We start from the raw sequence: 17,611 nt of genomic DNA on the forward strand, positions 1-17,611 counted from the left end.
AGGTTGGGATCAAGTTTTTTATTGTGGATTGCAATTCTTTCCATGGATGTAAGGTTCTTTATTTTTTCTTTGGTCTCATTGTGTCTTCACACCAATTTCAGCTGGTATTTGCCTTCCAGTATCAGCCTACTCCCTTTGATTTCATCTTGTTTTGCCTTACTTCATCCGTTTCATTATTTTCATGTTTTTTCCCACGTTTTTGGGTGTATTTATACGAATTTTTTCGGCCATAATTCTACATTATTTATGTGTTTTTACCCATTTTTATTCACCACCATGGAACCTTGCTCCTTCCATCCATGTCAGGATGCAATTTTTTTTCTTATTTTCATAGCAGGACCCATTTGGCTGTCATCCTTTGCACACTTACAGCATAGAGGTACAGTGACGATACTCTATGCCCCGTTTTGTTGCCTTTCATGGAAAGTCATCCTGGATTTACATTTCAGCAACAAAATGCCCACCTGCACATAACCAGAGTTTCTTCTGCTTGTCTTTGTGTTTGCCAAATCCTACCTTGGTCAGCAATGTCACCGGATCTTTCTCCAATGTTTGAAGCATTATGGGCAGAGCTCTCCAGCCAGCTTGAGATTTTGATGATCTAACATGCCAGCAGAAAGACTTACCTTAGGGGGAAAAAGGGACAGCACACACACACACACACACACACACATCCATCCGAACATAAACAGACACAAGCAGACATATGTCAAGGCAAAGAGTTTGGGCAGAGATGTCAGTCGAGGCGGAAGTACAGAGGCAAAGATGTTGTTGAATGACAGGTGAGGTATGAGCAGCAGCAACTTGAAATTAGCGGAGGTTGAGGCCTGGTGGGTAACGGGAAGAGAGGTTATATTGAAGGGCAAGTTCCCATTTCCGGAGTTCTGATAGGTTGGTGTCAGTGGGAAGTATCCAGATAACCCAGACGGTGTAACACTGTGCCAAGATGTGCTGGCAGTGCACCAAGGCATGTTTAGTCACAGGGTGATCCTCATTACCAAACAACACCGTCTACCTGTGTCCATTCATGCGAATGGACAGTTTGTTGCTGGTCATTCCCACATAGAAAGCTTCACAGTGTAGGCAGGTCAGTTGGTAAATCACGTAGGTGCTTTCACACGTGGCTCTGACCTTGATTGTGTACACCTTCCGAGTTACAGGACTGGAGTAGGTGGTGGTGGGTGGGTGCATGGAACAGGTTTTACACCGGGGCGGTTACAAGGGTAGGCCTTTATGGCCAAAAGCTTTAATCGTGAGAGTCATTTTGTTGTGCCTATCTGTGACTCAGCATCTCTGCTATATGGTGAGTAGTGACTTGCCTTTTCATAATATTGTTACTTGAAAATGATGTTACAAACCAGAACTCAACTATTATCACTAGCTACATTCAGAGTGATCATGATACATTACTTTGCTAAGTTAACATTTGCGCCTTTCAGTTTCTTTTCTACAAACCTTTTGTTTTTTGAGAAGACAGTCCCTTGTGCTATAGTTTGCTAGATCAGTAACAAAGGGGAAAATAGGACATAATGAATGTATATGGATTAAGAAAAACAACTGAATTTTTATTAATTTTTAACGGGTTAAAAAATTTTAGTATATTACCAACAGTGTCCTTATCTGGAGGTAGGAAAAGATTTCTGGCCTTCAGCAAAACAACAGTTAGGCGTTCGGCAGATGGAAGGTAACTGAGCGACAGCAGAACTTCTTGTAATTCTTCAGGAGGCTGAAATGATATTGCATTCATAACTAACTATATAACTGACACACAAGTGATTAAAATGCTGGTATTTACAGATGAAAAGTGTGTACAAGCCCATGTATTCCTGGTTAGTATTAAATGTAATACAGAAAAATTGTAACCTTCTCAGTTCCTTATAGAAAATTATTTTTGATATTAACTTCCTTTCTTTCAGCAATCTAAATATAACTGCAAGTAAATTTATGCCCTTTTGATAATTGTAGCATTTATTTATAGCTAAATTGTGTTTTAAACACTAACCGCATGTATTATACATATTTATAAGCATTATATTATATATTAAATACACAAGGAATGTCCACTTGTTGGGTGACATCTTCCAAACTGTTGAATTATTGTTAAATGTTCTGATTCAAAAGGTATCACGAAAAGCTTGAGTTACTGGTATCACAGGGCTTTATCAGCTATAGCACTTATATTTGATAATGATCTAAAGCAGGGTTATTTTGAAACATTACTATCATTGTAGTTCACCAGGTGGCTAACTTGTGTGGTTGGTGGTCTCATGGCATACTTACTGCTGCTTGTGGCAGAGCCACTAAACCTGTGATGCCCATGGCCTCTGCCTACAATGTGTCATCATCCATTGATGTCAAAGATGTAAGTGTATAGTTGAAAAACAAAGATGATGAGACTTACCAAACAAAAGTGCTGGCAGGTCGATCGACCTGCCAGCACTTTTGTTTGGTAAGTCTCATCATCTTTGTTTTTAGATATATTTTTCCCACGTGGAATGTTTCCCTCTATTATATTCATATCATTAAGTGTATAGTTGCCATGATTGGACACTCACCTGCCTCAAGATGACTGGCTGTTTGTGCTGTCCTCATCATTTCATCATCATTCATGAAAGTGGTGAGACTAGACTGAGCAAAGGTTGGAATTTTGTACGGGCACTGATAACTGCACAGTTGAATGCCCCAAAAACCAAAAATCATCATCATCATGATTGGATACATGTTCAGCAGGCCTTATTATTTTGGAGCAATGACTGACAGGACACAATTATTTGGTTTTCTAGAAAATATGTTGGTTCAACAACTAGGGGACATTTCACTGGTCACATGTCGTGCAAGGTACTTCCATTGTAGTGGAGCTCCTTTATATTCCACCTCAAAAGTGAGGCCAATATCTGAATCACTCCTTCTTTGACTGTTGATAGTTCTTGGTAGTAGTGTTATCTGGCCACAAAGATCTTCAGATCTAACACCATTATATTTTTGCTTATAGTGTTAATTAAGGAACAAGAAACAGAAGAAAATTTGGGAACATTCCCAAGTATTAATCTCAGGAACTATTCAAATAGAGACAAAGTTTATGAACATTTTACTTTGCCTGCTGGCACAAGTGTAATCCACGTCCAGTGAAAATTAAAGTACTACCAATTTCCAATGAGACAGACGTTAATGAAACAATATAGGAACTCTGCTCACCCAAGCATTATTCTTATTGCTGCATTATGGCACTACATGAAAACACTAATATTTTTCTCCGTCCTCTTTTTAATCACTGGTCTTCTCCTGTCCTCCCATCTACTTATGTTTTATGTAACTTTTGTATGTTGCTGTCACTACTAGATGAATCTAATTATTCATTTGTTCCTATATTTATTCCATCAGTGATATTTTTTTCTTTCTGTCCTGTTTGAGTAACTTTATGATCACTGTCCACAGTGTCATTTTATACACACTGAAGAATAAGTCAGATGAACTTCATTATATGTGAGTAATTTACTTTCATACATACTCATTTTTGCATATCATAACTCTTCAGTTTTCTGATGTGTCTTAGAACTATTTAGCAAATTTTTCATTTTTGCTTAAATGTGTACTTCTGTGATTGGAACTGTTAGATTTGACTTATGTACTACAATTCTGTAACTAGCTTTATGAACTTAATATTTTGTGGCTTTCCCATAATTTACTATTATTTCTGAAGCATTTATCTTTGGACAGAGACAGCCTGTAATCACCTTTTCTGGTTTCTCTTTAATGTTGATCGCATCAATGTTAATGTTCATCATTCTCGATATTCTGGTGATTTGTTAGTGGACAGGGAGTGAAAAACTTGAAGTTTTACTGTGAATGGTCTCATATTAAAGTTCAAATGTTATTATTCATACTTAACATGTCATTTTCCATTGTTTCCTTCACCCTACTGAAAGATCTTTGTCTGTACAGTGTGACTTGTGATTTTCCAATGGCCAACATTCTGAACCACATACTACTGGTGATTTAATTGCCAATCTGCACACATTCTCTTACACTTTCATGAGATAATTATTATGTCTTGGAATTCACTACAATTCATTCATTCCCCTGTGCTCTCATTATGCATTTCTTGTTTGTTATGGGACTTATTAATAATATTAGCACCATAAAGGAATCATTAGAGGGAATGGAGTTTACTCTGGATGTAACCTATAGTGATGCAAAGGAATGATTACATTACAAATCAATAAAACAAAATTAAACAGTATTTGGTGAAGGTTCCATGTGTTGCAATAAGAGAGAGCCTTTTGTAAATAAGCATCTGGGAAAGAAGTAGTATGTTTTATGCAGAAAATAAATTTTAACTATTTCTTGCAACACATAGCCAAGCATTAATTACTCTGTTGGTATCCTTTAGGAGTGCTCTGAAGGTAAGGTACCAGTTTTGGTTGTATGACTTACCTGATATAGTGGCTTTTGTTGACTTGCAATTCAGAACGGTTGGGCTCACTTATCATATCTAAAGATTCTGTCTACCATTTCATCACACATTTATATGACTATTCACAATCTGACATATTTCTATGACTGTAATCCAAATCAAAGGAATACTCATTGGAAAAGGCCTTTTATTGCAAATCGATAAACACTTAGTCCATCATACCCACACATTTTTGTTCTGTTTCAGGCATGTGATGCACACCATCCATTAGTTAAGGGGAAAAAAGTGTTTTTCAACAAAAAGTACTGACATGTGACAGATATTGATCAAGGACAAAGTAAGAGTGATATTTGTGCTCTGTCCTGTGTCCCTATAGAAATTTATGTGGCTGGAGGGGAGCCAGTGGGTAAGCTATTGAGGTATATAACAGTAAAATATGCAGATGATAACAGGGACATAAGTGTAATGTGAAGAGAGAGCTGTTGGTTGTTCATCTACATCAAGAATATGGTAAATAACATTATAAGCTTCCCACCAGCATTTTTCAAATAAGCTTTTGTAACAGTTCACGTTCTAACTATGTATTACTTCCAGGTAGCTAATATACACCATCAGAAAAAAATTAATACACCCTTTTAGAGGTTTCCAATTGTAAAGGGACACCCTCCTTTAGCGTTATTTTGTCTCAACAGAAATAGTCGATACCAAAAATATTTTTGACTTTTTAAACAGGTTATGTCAGCTGTTTTTCTAAAAGAATTTCATATGATCTGGTACACAATGTAGTGTAATTCAAGCTAAAATCTGTAAAAAGAAGTTACTTTATTTTTGTTATTACAGTTGATGTGTACTAGCTCTGAATCATCATCATCATTTAAGACTGATTATACCTTTCATGTTCAGTCTGGAGCATAGTCCCCCTTATAAAATTCCTCCATGATCCCCTTTACAGTGCTAACATTGGTGCCTCTTCTGATGTTAAGCCTATTACTTCAAAATCATTCTTAACCGAATCCAAGTACCTTCTCCTTGGTCTACCCCAACTCCTCCTACCCTCTACTGCTGAACCCATGAGTCTCTTGGGTAACCTTGGTTCTCCCATGCGTGTAACATGACCCCACCATCTAAGCCTGTTCACCCTGACTGCTACATCTATAGAGTTCTTTCCCAGTTTTTCTTTGATTTCCTCATTGTGGACACCCTCCTGCCATTGTTCCCATCTACTAGTACCTGCAATCATCCTAGCTACTTTCATATCCGTAACCTCAACCTTATTGATAAGGTAACATAAACCCATCCAGCTTTCGTTCCCATACAACAAAGTTGGTTGGAAGATTGAACGGTGCACAGATAACTTAGTCTTGGTACTGACTTCCTTCTTGCAGAAGAGAGTAGATCACAGCTGAGCACTCACTGCATTAGCTTTGCTACACCTCTCTTCCAGTTCTTTCACTATGTTGCCATCCTGTGAGAATATGCTTCCTAAGTACTTGAAACCGTCCATCTGTTCTAACTTTGTTCCTCCTATTTGGCACTCAATCCATTTATATCTCTTTCCCACTGACATTACTTTCGTTTTGGAGATGCTAATCTTCATACCATAGTCCTTACATTTCTGATCTAGCTCTGAAATATTACTTTGCAAACTTTCAATCGAATCTGCCATCACAACTAAGTCATCCGCATATGCGAGACTTCTTATTTTGTGTTCACATATCTTAATCTCACTCATTGTTTTCAACATATGATCCATAAATAATATGAACAACAGTGGAGACAGGTTGCAGCCTTGTCTTACCCCTGATACTACTCTGAACCATGAACTCAATTTACCGTCAACTCTAACTGCTGCCTGACTATCTATGTAAAGACCTTTAATTGCTTACAAAAGTTTGCCTCCTATTCCATAATCTCATAGAACTGACAATAACTTCCTTCTAGGAACCTGGTCATATGCCTTTTCTAGATCTATAAAGCATAGATACAGTTCCCTGTTCCACTTGTAACACTTCTCCATTATTTGCCATAAGCTAAAGATCTGTTCCTGACAACCTCTAAGAGGCCTAAACCCACACTGATTTTCATCCAATTTGTCCTCAACTAATACCCACACTCTCCTTTCAACAATACCTGAGAAGGTTTTATCCACAACGCTGATTAAAGAGATACCTCTGTAGTTACTACAATCTTTTCTGTTTCCATGTTTAACAATTGATGTGATTACTGCTTTTGTCCAGTCTGATGGAACCTGTCCCGACTCCCACACCATTTCATTTATCCTGTATAGCCATTTAAGACCTGACATTCCACTGTATTTGATGAGTTCCGACTTAATTTCATCCACCCCAGCCGCTTTATTGCACTGCAATATATTGACTATTTTCTCCACTTCCTCAAATGTGATCCTATTTCCATCATCATTCCTATCCCATTGTACATCGAAATCTGAAACATTACAGATAGCATTTTCACATACATTGAGCAACTCTTCAAAATATTCCCTCCATCTGCCCAAGGCATCAACAGGATTCACCAGCAGTTTTCCTGACCTGTCCAAAATGCTTTTCATTTCCTTCTTACCTTCCTTTTGAAGACTTCTAATTACACTCCAGAATGGTTTTCTGGCAGCTTGACTGAAAGTCTCCAACCTGTTTCCAAAGTCTTCCCAAGATTTCTTCTTGGATGCTGCAATTATCTGTTTGGCTTTGTTTCTTTCTTCAACATAACTTTCTCTGTCTACCTGAGTTCTAGTATGTATCCATTTTTGATACGTCTTCTTTTTCCTTTTACAGGCTGCCTTGACTGTGTCATTCCACCAACCTGTTTGCTTCATCCTACCTTTACACACTACTGTTTCAAGACATTCTTTAGCCACTTCTAGTACTGTATCCCTGTACCTTGTCTGTTCCTTTTCCAATGACTGTAATTGACTACATTCAACTAACTGGTACCTTTCTCAGATCACTGTTATGTACTTGCACCTGATTTCCTTATCCTGAAGTTTCTCCACTCTTATCCTCCTACATATGGACCTGACCTCCTGCACTTTCGGCCTCACAATACCAATTTCACTGCAGATTAAATAGTGATCAGTGTCATCAAAGAATCCCCTGAATACATGTGTGTCCCTCACAGCCTTCCTGAATTCCTGATCTGTTATTGTATAGTCAATGACGGATCTGGTTCCCCTGCCTTCCCAAGTATACTGGTGAATGTTCTTATGTTTAAAAAAGGAGTTTGTGATTACTAAGCCCATACTGGCACAGAAACCCAAGAGTTGTTCCCCATTCCTGTTGGCCTCCATATCCTCTTCAAATTTACCCATAACCTTTTCATACCCTTCTGTTCGATTTCCAATTCTGGCACTAAAATCACCCATGAGCAGAACACTGTCCTTGTCCTTTACTCTAACAACTACATCACTGAGTGCGCCATAAAAACTATCCATCTTATCTCGATCTGTCCCTTCACAATGCGAATATACTGACATAATCCTAATTTTCTTGCTAGACACTGTCAAATCTATCCACATCAGTCGTTCGTTTACATACCTTATCGCAAATACGCTGGGTTCCATTTCTTTCCTGATGTAAAGCCCTACACCCCATTGTGCTATCCCTGCTTTGACTCCTGACAGGTAGACCTTGTATTCTCCCACTTCCTCTTCTTTCTCACCCCTTACCCAAATGTCACTAACAGCTAAAACATCCAACCCCATCTTACTTGCAGCCTCTGCCAGCTCTACCTTCTTCCCAGAGTAGCCCCCATTGATTTTAATAGCTCCTCATCTCGTTACCATTCGTTTGCCACCGAGTTGTATCTTAGGAGTTCCTGGTTTGTCAATTAGAGGTGGGACTCCATCACCTCCAAAGGTCCAAGGCATTTTGCTCTGATTGTTGCCAGCATCATATTTAAAGTACCAAGGAAGCAGGTTGCTAGCCTTACTTGCCCCAGGTTCCATTGAGTTTTTACCCCTAACAGTTGAGGGACTAACCGGTGGATTTGGTAGTCTTTGCCGTCTGAGCCCAAAGGTGACCAGGACTCAGAATATGTCCGAGATGCCCAGCCTTATTCCAAAGTAACTGGTATCCCGAATGTCAGGACCACTTACTTGGCTACTCATACGTTGCCCATGGTTCATGAACTAGGACATGACAATAGGAACCCACACCATGAACCTCTGAATGTACAGTTGAAATTATTCTCTTTTAGGAACATTTGAAATTACAAAATATTTAGTACACTTAAAATCTCTATTATTAATTATGCAATTTAGCGCAATTTATTACATTTATTTCTGGATTCATTTATAAAATAATAATAGAAATTAATATAAAGTCACTTGTCAAGAAAATTTATAATGCTGCAGTGTGGAGGGGTAGTGGGCACCCCTCTGATGTGATTGAATGTGTTTTTATTTTTGGGAATAACATTGTAATTTTAGGCTTTGTTGAAGTGGAAATTGTAAAGACAGTGTGATATAGAAAAATGTGGGAGAATAAAATTAACATGAAAACAGAAATTACATAGCAGGCTTACTTCTCATTTTTTTATGTCAATTAGAACCATGATAACCCATGATGCCAAAAATTTCAGCTTCAAGAATCAGATACTGGACCAAAGAACTGGAGCAAACTATGAGAAAAGAAGATAAGTATAAAGTTTATTGTAAATCCTACTCCTCTCAAAGCTTATTAAAAGAGTTAATTATAAAGACAGAGACAATCAACAGATGATGTGAGGGAGGGATATATTACACAATTCACTCAAGATTTATTGCTGAAATGTTGCATGTGAAGTACATGAAATGATCATATTTACAGATCAGTAGCTCAAGTGCTTCTGAGGTACCAGGTATTGACCCATGCTGAAACACCGGAATTAGTATGTGGTGCAGCCTCCACAGGCAGCAATGCAGGCACTTACTCTGGCATCCAGTTGATCATACAGACGGTGAATACTGTGCTGGCATACAGTATGCCATGCCTGGTTCTCCTATTAATGTAATTCTGCAAGAGTTGTTGGTTGACAAGTCACATGTGTCACTTCTCGTCCCATCAAATCCCACACAAGCTCAATCAGATACAAGTCCAGAGATTGTGCTGACCAGGTAAGTTGCTGTACATCTTGCAGAGCATGTTGAGATTCATGGGCAGTGTATGTATGAGTATTATCCTGTTGGAACAACACATCACCTGCTTGTTGCAAGAACAGCAGGAGAATGGGTCTAACAGTGTTCTGCGCATACCAAGCACTAATTAGCATCCTCCTCCAGAAGCACCGAAGGTTAATAAGAGTTGTAGCTTTTCACTCCCCAGACCATCCTGGGTGCCAGTGTGTCTTGAACAAACGCACTCTACAAGACAGCCCTCACCAGATCTATGCTGTACATGCAAATGACCATCATTTGCATGCAGGCAGAATCCACTTTCATTGCTGATGACAGTGCATCATTCCATTTTCCACATGATCCTCTGACAGCACCAGTTGATCCATGTACACACATCAAAAAAAGTTCTACATCACCCTCATTCCCAGAACTCCCGAAGACATACATTGACTGCAGATATTGTATCACAGACACAGTCCCTTTGAGTGTTCAGAGATGTCACTAAACCCGCCCAAAGATGTAAACAATGATGCATGAGCAGCACCTATTAGGCAGAGGGGGTCTGACAGCCAATCAGTTACAGTCATTCCACAAGGAAGGAGGTACACAGCTCATGTTGTCTGTAGTTCAAACATGCCTAAACGGTCAATACCACAGTTTGATCACGTCCTCATTGTTACTTTGTGCCAGGAAGGTCTCTCAACAAGGAAAGTGTCCAGGCGTTTTGAACTGAACCAAAGTGATATTGTTCAGATATGGAGATACAGAGAGAGAGGAACTGTCAATAATATGCCTCACTCAGATCGCCCAAGGGTTACTACTGCGGTGCATGACCACTACCTGTAGATTATAGCTCAGAGGAATCCTGACAACAACGCCACCATGTTGAATAATGCTTTTTGTGCAGCCACAGGACTTCATGTTATGACTCAAACTGTTCGCAATAGGCTGCATGATGTGCAACTTAATTCCTGACGTCCATGGCGAGGTCCATCTTTGCAACCACGACACCATAGAGCACAGTACAGACGGGCCCAACAACATGCTGAATGGGCCACTTAGGATTGGCATCACGTTCTCTTCGAAAGCTGGTGCTACAGTGCTATGTTAGGAAGCAGAAAATCCATGTGGTGTGAAATGATTATCAGGAGTTTCAAGTCTGCATTCAGTAGAAGCCGAGGGTTTCAAGAGAAATGGTATCCACTGTGATTGTGACATTAAACTGAAATGGCAGAAAGAATTTGATGTCTACATGTTTTCTTGGTTGACACAAAGCTAGCCAGTATAAAAGTGCAGTTGAATGGTGGTTAGAAGAGGTTTTGGCAAACAAAAGCTATTTGTAGAAAATATATGTTTATTAATACAGTCTCATTTGATCTTTATCTCATAGTAGGCTTGGTAGCTCAACTATTGTCTGGAAAGTTTTCCAGCTATGAATGCCACAGAACTGTGATTTATGCAAGAAAATATGGGATTCTTAGTTAGTTTCATGCTGTATGGATCATCTGAATGATAAATTGTAATAATGTGGAATGAATCATTTTACATTCTCATCACAAATTAATTTGTAAATATGGTTACGTGCTGAACATTTATAAGGTTTTCTTTTTTATTGTCACTATCATAATCATCATCATCATCATCATCATCATCATTATTATTATTATTATTATTATTATTATTATTATTGAATATACAGACCTGAGTTAGTAATTCATATCCACCACCTTTTACACATTACAACAGTAAAATTGCTTCTACAGAATAAAAACTTTTTCAGTTTGTTTTCAAATTTTTATTTTCATCTGTCAGACATTTTACATCTTTGGGTAAGTGATCAAAAATTTTAACTGCAGTATTGTGATCACCTTTCTGTGCTAAAGACAACTTAAAGTGGAGTTATGAATCTAATTTTTCCCTCTAGTATTGTAATTATGTGCATCATTGTTCCTTTTGAAATGAGTGGATTATTTACAACATACTTCATGAGGGAATGAATATACAGGGAAGCAGTAGTCAGAATGCCAAACTCCTTAAAAAGATGTCTACAAGATGATCATGGGAGAGCACCACATATTATTCTTATATCATGTTTTTTAGCAATGAAGACTTTCTTTCTTAAAGATGAGTTTTCTCAAAACATTATTCCATATGACATCATTGAATGAAAATACGCACAATATATCAACTTACTGATTTGTCTCTCTCCAAGATTTGTAATGGTTCTAAGTGCAAATGTGGCTGAACTAAGTTGTTTTAGGAGTTATAAAATGTGCTTTTTCCAGTTTAAATTCTCATCAGTATGGACACCTAAAATTTTTGAAGTGTCTATCCTATTTATTACTTTCTCTCTGTGTGTTACACCTACCTCTAGATGTGCAGAACTGAATATGTTGTGTCCTTGTAAAACTGAGACTATTCACAGAAAACAGGTAAATGACACTATTAAGAGCATTTTTTTCATTTCTTATGTTTCTGCAATTATGCTTTGATTAATTACAGCACTAGTGTCATCTGCAAAAAGAACTAATGCTGTTTGTTGTATATTAGATGGAAGATTGTTTCCATATACCATATTTTATGGACTATAAAATATTATGGCCTATAAGACACACCTTAATTTTAAGCATTTTTTTAAAATAAAATTTTTACAATTTTTTTAATTAGATTGAAGCTACACTAAAAAAATTCTTAGTTGATAAAACCAATTTGACATTAAAAATCCCTGAAAATTGTCATCTCAACATTCTTCTTCTACTTTTTCTTTGTCTTCTTGTCGTTCTACCTCTTCCTCTTCATCATCATCATCATCATCATTGTCCTCTTTATTTGTAAGATGGTCTTCACTGCTATTGAGAGCATTGCTTATGCCACACTTCTTGAAAGATTTAACAATGTCTTCTGTCACTCTAGACCACAACTGTTTTATCCACTGACACACTTGTTTGATTGTAGAACAACAAAAACAATCATTTTCTGAATCAGTTTTTGAAAACAATCAATTTTTGACTTATTTATTTTTTTACCTTTTACCTTTACCTTTTTTACCTTCTTTTGTTTGATTGTAGGTCATTTTAGAGCTCTCTTTGGCATGAATTCATGTCAGGTTTCATACCTCATGCATCTGTTCCATTCCTCTCTCACATACATGTTAAATGGTTTATTTATTGAGACATCAAGACATTGCAATTGTGAAGTAAGTGCTCCCAGAATAACAGCAAGCTCTGTATTTCCCTGTCTCAATTTCTCTTTCACAGAGTTTTTCAAATGACTACTAAACTGATATAGTACAAGAAGAGAACTCCTCTTCAATGAAGCATCTTTCATTCTCTCCCACACTCTGTTAATGCATAATTTCATACCAGCTTCGGCCACAAAACCCTTGTCATTTTGCGAACAACACGACCTAGTAGTATCTCAGAAAGTTTTGGCATTGTTTTGTGCTTGGAAAAAGATTATTGGATTAAGTTTAGTTCCATCAGCACAACATGAAAGGACAACAGTGTAGTTTTTTATATCCACTAGTTTTTATTATCACAGTTTTAGCACCTTTCATGGCAACAGTTGTGTCACTTGGCACCTCAAATGTCAGACAAGTTTCATCCATATTCGCTATTTAGCTTAGTTCCACACTGGTTTTCTTTCAATGTTGAATAAGAAAGCAATGGAGAAATAATATTTTCTATTCATACTCTTGTGATATTCTTTGAGATATTTTGATTTTGGTTCACCTGCTAAGTCCATGACACTTCATAAACTTGTAGCACCAACCACTCCACCCTTAAAGTCTGTTAAGTTCCACTGTAGTGCTAGCTTACATGCATGTATTTGAATCATTTTTATATTAATTCCAATGCCATTTTGTTGGTGTCTTTGAATCTATTTCAATACATCATCTTCTAGTTTTGGTCATTTTGCATTCAGTCCTCTATTTGCGCTTTAAGTAATGCTCATTTTTTTCAGTCCTTCTTTACTAGCCCGCCAATCATGAATGGTTTTTCTTGTTGGTGGAGGGCCAAAATGCTGCCCAGCTGATCTGTTTCGATGTTCATCTGCATATGCCTTTACTTTCAATTTATAGCTATTAACAAAAATATTGTACTGTTACTGATAACACAAATCACTTTTATTTCAATTTCAGTGGAACTATAGTCTGCAATGCATCGTAGGCAAGACAGTGTTCTGGTTTTGTGATGGTGGGGCAGGAGGGAGACATGTGAGTCTCCGCAACTCATGTTGGTAGCATTGGTACACTGCTGCTTGTCAGTTGAATCCAATATTACCACATAGAGACAGGTTTCCTGTGGCCTTGAATACATAGCCATTTTTAAGACTGGCAGGCATTTTAAATCAAACACTGGACATTTTTATATTATTTTTGAGTATGAGATGCACCTGAATTTTGGAGGCAATTTTTTGAAGAAAAATTTGTGTCTTATAGTCCGTAAAATACTGTATGAGGAACAATAGCTGAACTATGATTGTGCCTTGGGGAACTTCTTATGCAATTTCTCCCCAGTCAGAGGAATCTCCCCTGTTTAACTGGTTGAATTACTAGGTGCAGTATCCTGCATTCTTTTGATTATACACTGTTCAGTCACATTAATGCGACCATCTGTCAAAAGCCTGAATAACCACGTTTTGCAGTGTAGACCACTATGAGACATGCAGGAAGAGAGTCAGTGAGGTTCTGGAAGATACCAACAGGGATGTGGAGCCATGCAACTCCAGCTGCCTTAGGTTTCTTGGATGAGGTTCCCTAGTGTGAACAGCCTGATTGATATTGTATCATGGATTCTTGAGTGGGATATTCCCAAGGATAGATGCATACTTAAACTGATCCATTGTGCCTTCCAGAATGATGAGATCATGCGGGGAATGCCCTCCAGATTGGACACTTCTTATGACTATTGCTGGGTGTTTGCTTTCAGACGTTTCATGACATACATGCCAATGACCATCTTTCTGATGGAGCATAAAATGTGATTTATCTCAAATGGCCCCCTATGGGGGGCCCTGTTGTGTTATTGGTGTGCAAATTCCAGTTTTTGTCACCAATGAACAGCAGTCAGCATGGGTCCACGAACCACTCACCTGCTGTGGAAACCCATTCACAGCAACTATTTGCAGCAACTTTTACTGAACAGTCATTGAGGAAACAATGTTGGTAGCCCCTTGGTTCATCTGGATAGTCAGTTGCTCAACAGTTGTTCATCTATTCTCCTTATACATCTCTGCAGCTGTCATTCACCCCTGTCATGGTGCACCACAGTTGCCTCAGCATGAGTTTTGGATAGCACCATTTTGCTGTGCATGGTATACTTGAACCCTGGCAGCACACAGACAGACTATGAACTTTGCCATTTCAGAAATGCTCCCACCCTTGGCCTGTCAGCCAGAGATCATGCCTGTCTGGACATCAAGTAAATCACTCTGTTTTCATATCATAACAATGACTACATTTTTTTCCATGTCCCCCTCTGACATGCTTTATATACCATCAACTGCTAGTGCTGCCACCTGCCAACTGTGAAAAGTTTTTCCAAATTGGTGGTGGCTACGTTAAAGTGATTGGACCATGTATGTGACATTACCTATTGGTTGGCTATGCCATCAGTTCCATAAAATCTCAGTTTATCTAGGAGGATATTGTGATTCACACAGACAAATGGGTCACAGATAATATAAACTGCTGCTGTTTTGTTATTTAATGGTTGTAAAATTTGGCGAGTGAACAGGTAAATGGGGTTCTCAGGAGAGGAATTCTTCGGAAATCCAAACTGATTTACTGGGGGATATTGTTGTAGCTCAGGTGTGATACTATTCTAGAACACATCACCTTCTCAAAAAGTTTGGAAAATGATGTCAGCAGTGAAACACGTCACTAGTTACTGACATCTCTCCTATGTCCTTTCTTATAGAGGGGTTTAACAATGGCATATTTCAGTCTCTCTCACAGAGTTGTCTTTTAGTAACTGTGATTTGGTTATCTCTTAATGATTATGGTGTATAGTATATGATTATATTTTGCAGAACCATGAAAAATCATATAACACAGTGTTCTACTCTAAAATTACTAACCTTTTTGTGTTTGCTGATTTCACCCCACACTTCAACACTAGATGTCACATCTAGATCTTCCATTGACATCCTGACTTCACCTACTACATCATTCCGAGAAAATCTGTCATAGTCAAATACCTGAAACAATTTGTGTTGTCATAAATAATGTGAAAAATATGTCATATTGCTATAACTGTGTAGTAAAAAAGATGTAAGTGAGTAATTTCAAAAAGGTGCCACATATATTACACTTATATTGTTTTACATTTTTTGATCCATTGTCTTGAGATTTTCAAGTAAGAATATTGAGATGATCATAAGATATTCCAGCAGTAATACTATCTGAACAGAATAAACACCTCTGTAAAATTGTAATGGACATGACATGTCAACTGCCCTGCTATTCCCATAGAGGCATTTCAGAAAATTCATGGCCATAGCGTTTTACATGGTCACATTAGCTTTGCAAGAAATGTGAGATGCTGGAACCTCACAGAGTTGTCAGTTAAGTCACATGACAGAAGTAAATTAAACATTCATCAAACATGGCTGAAATTGATGCAAGCTTTTCTCTCACCAAAAAATATGAAATATGTTCTTATAGCTCACTCCTTTACCCTCCAAAACATCATTGGCAGTTTGAAATGTAATAACCACAGCTAGAGAGTTTTGTAGAATCTGATACAAATGTTTACCAATACAAGCGTATTTTATTGTTCTACAGACTGTCTCAGCAGGAGTTTGACATTTTGTTGCAGATTTGAGTAGGTGGATAAAATTGTTAGATGCTAATAAGGTTTTGCTTTTCCTTGAAATTATGTTTCATATTTATGCAGACAAATAATGCTGGCACTAGGTACTCCATTGTTCATTGGTGTAAAAAGAACATTTTTCATATAAGAATATTTCTTTTTGAATGTAGTAAACTCTCATGCTTTGCTTAATTAAGAAGAACATATGAAAACATGGAAAGAAGATAGGATGGGAAAGAGATAGGTAAGAAATAATGACTTACAGCTGCACAGGGCACTGTGGCAATGCAAAAGGAAGTGTTGAAAATTTGTGCCAGACTGGGACTTGAACCCGGATGTTCCTCCTTATTGAGAATGACTGCCTTCATCATTTCATCCATGTGGACATGCTTCTGGTCAGACCCAAATTCCCAACTTTTTGCTCTCCACATTGTAGAAACCTCCAATAATTAACCTCCTACTGGCAGATTCATGATTCCTGCAGAAGTTCAGACATTGGTTGCACTTACAGACTGAAACGTTTTTCATCAAACAGCCATTACACTCATATAATTATAGATATGAGTAGGAGGTTAATGGATGGGAGTATTTGTAGTTCAATGAGTGGGAAGTTGGGAATTTGGGTCTGATGGGAAGCATGTCCACCTGACCAAGGTGGTTAAGACAACTGTTTTAGAGAAGCAGAGCATCCAGGTTTAAGTCCAGGTCCAGCAAAACTTTTCAGCTCTCACCTTTGCACTGCCGCAATGCACTGTGTGGCTGGAAGTCATTATTACCTTCCTATATCTTTCCTGTCCTGTTTTCATTGCTTTCATTCCAATTAGTCATGAAGTGAGGAAGCCTATCAGAACTTCCTCAAAGGGCTTGAATGGTTTAACCAATCACTCTGCTGACATGTCTGATACAGGACAAAAAGGGCTAGAGGTCAGGTAAAAGGAATGGAGCTCGTCCAATCTGAACTGTTGGCCACTGTTGAATACGGTGAGTGGTGTTCCTTCAGTAGTAAAGGTTTCCCTGGTTCCCAGAGCATAGGAGTTAATGTCACTGATGGCATCTGGGCAGCATATGGGAAATTAGAGAGAGCATCCATCAGAAATAAACACGTAGCTCCAAGCAAAGGCGATGTGCATATAGCCCTGTAGCAGATCGGGAATGGACCATGGAGAGAAAAATTGAATATAGTGCGGAACCTTTGGGTTGTCACTGAGGACAATCTAGACTCATATAATGTGCCACTTTTCAGAGTGTCAGGCCCTGATCTGTGAGCCTAGA

General features: G+C 38.1%; 1 protein-coding gene across 1 annotated transcript in view; it reads right to left on the minus strand.

The window, feature by feature from the left end:
* The window catches only part of LOC126176390 (synaptotagmin-5), a gene marked incomplete at its 5' end in the record, with an annotated part of 216,406 nt that overhangs the window by 57,045 nt on the left and 141,750 nt on the right, over positions 1–17,611 (minus strand). The window contains 2 exons of the mRNA XM_049923547.1: positions 1,606–1,726; positions 15,606–15,725. Of these exons, the coding sequence (XP_049779504.1) occupies positions 1,606–1,726; positions 15,606–15,725 (241 nt within the window). The remainder of the gene's footprint in view (positions 1–1,605; positions 1,727–15,605; positions 15,726–17,611) is intronic.

This window comes from Schistocerca cancellata, chromosome 3, assembly GCF_023864275.1.
Source record: "Schistocerca cancellata isolate TAMUIC-IGC-003103 chromosome 3, iqSchCanc2.1, whole genome shotgun sequence".
Lineage (NCBI taxonomy): Eukaryota > Metazoa > Arthropoda > Insecta > Orthoptera > Acrididae > Schistocerca > Schistocerca cancellata.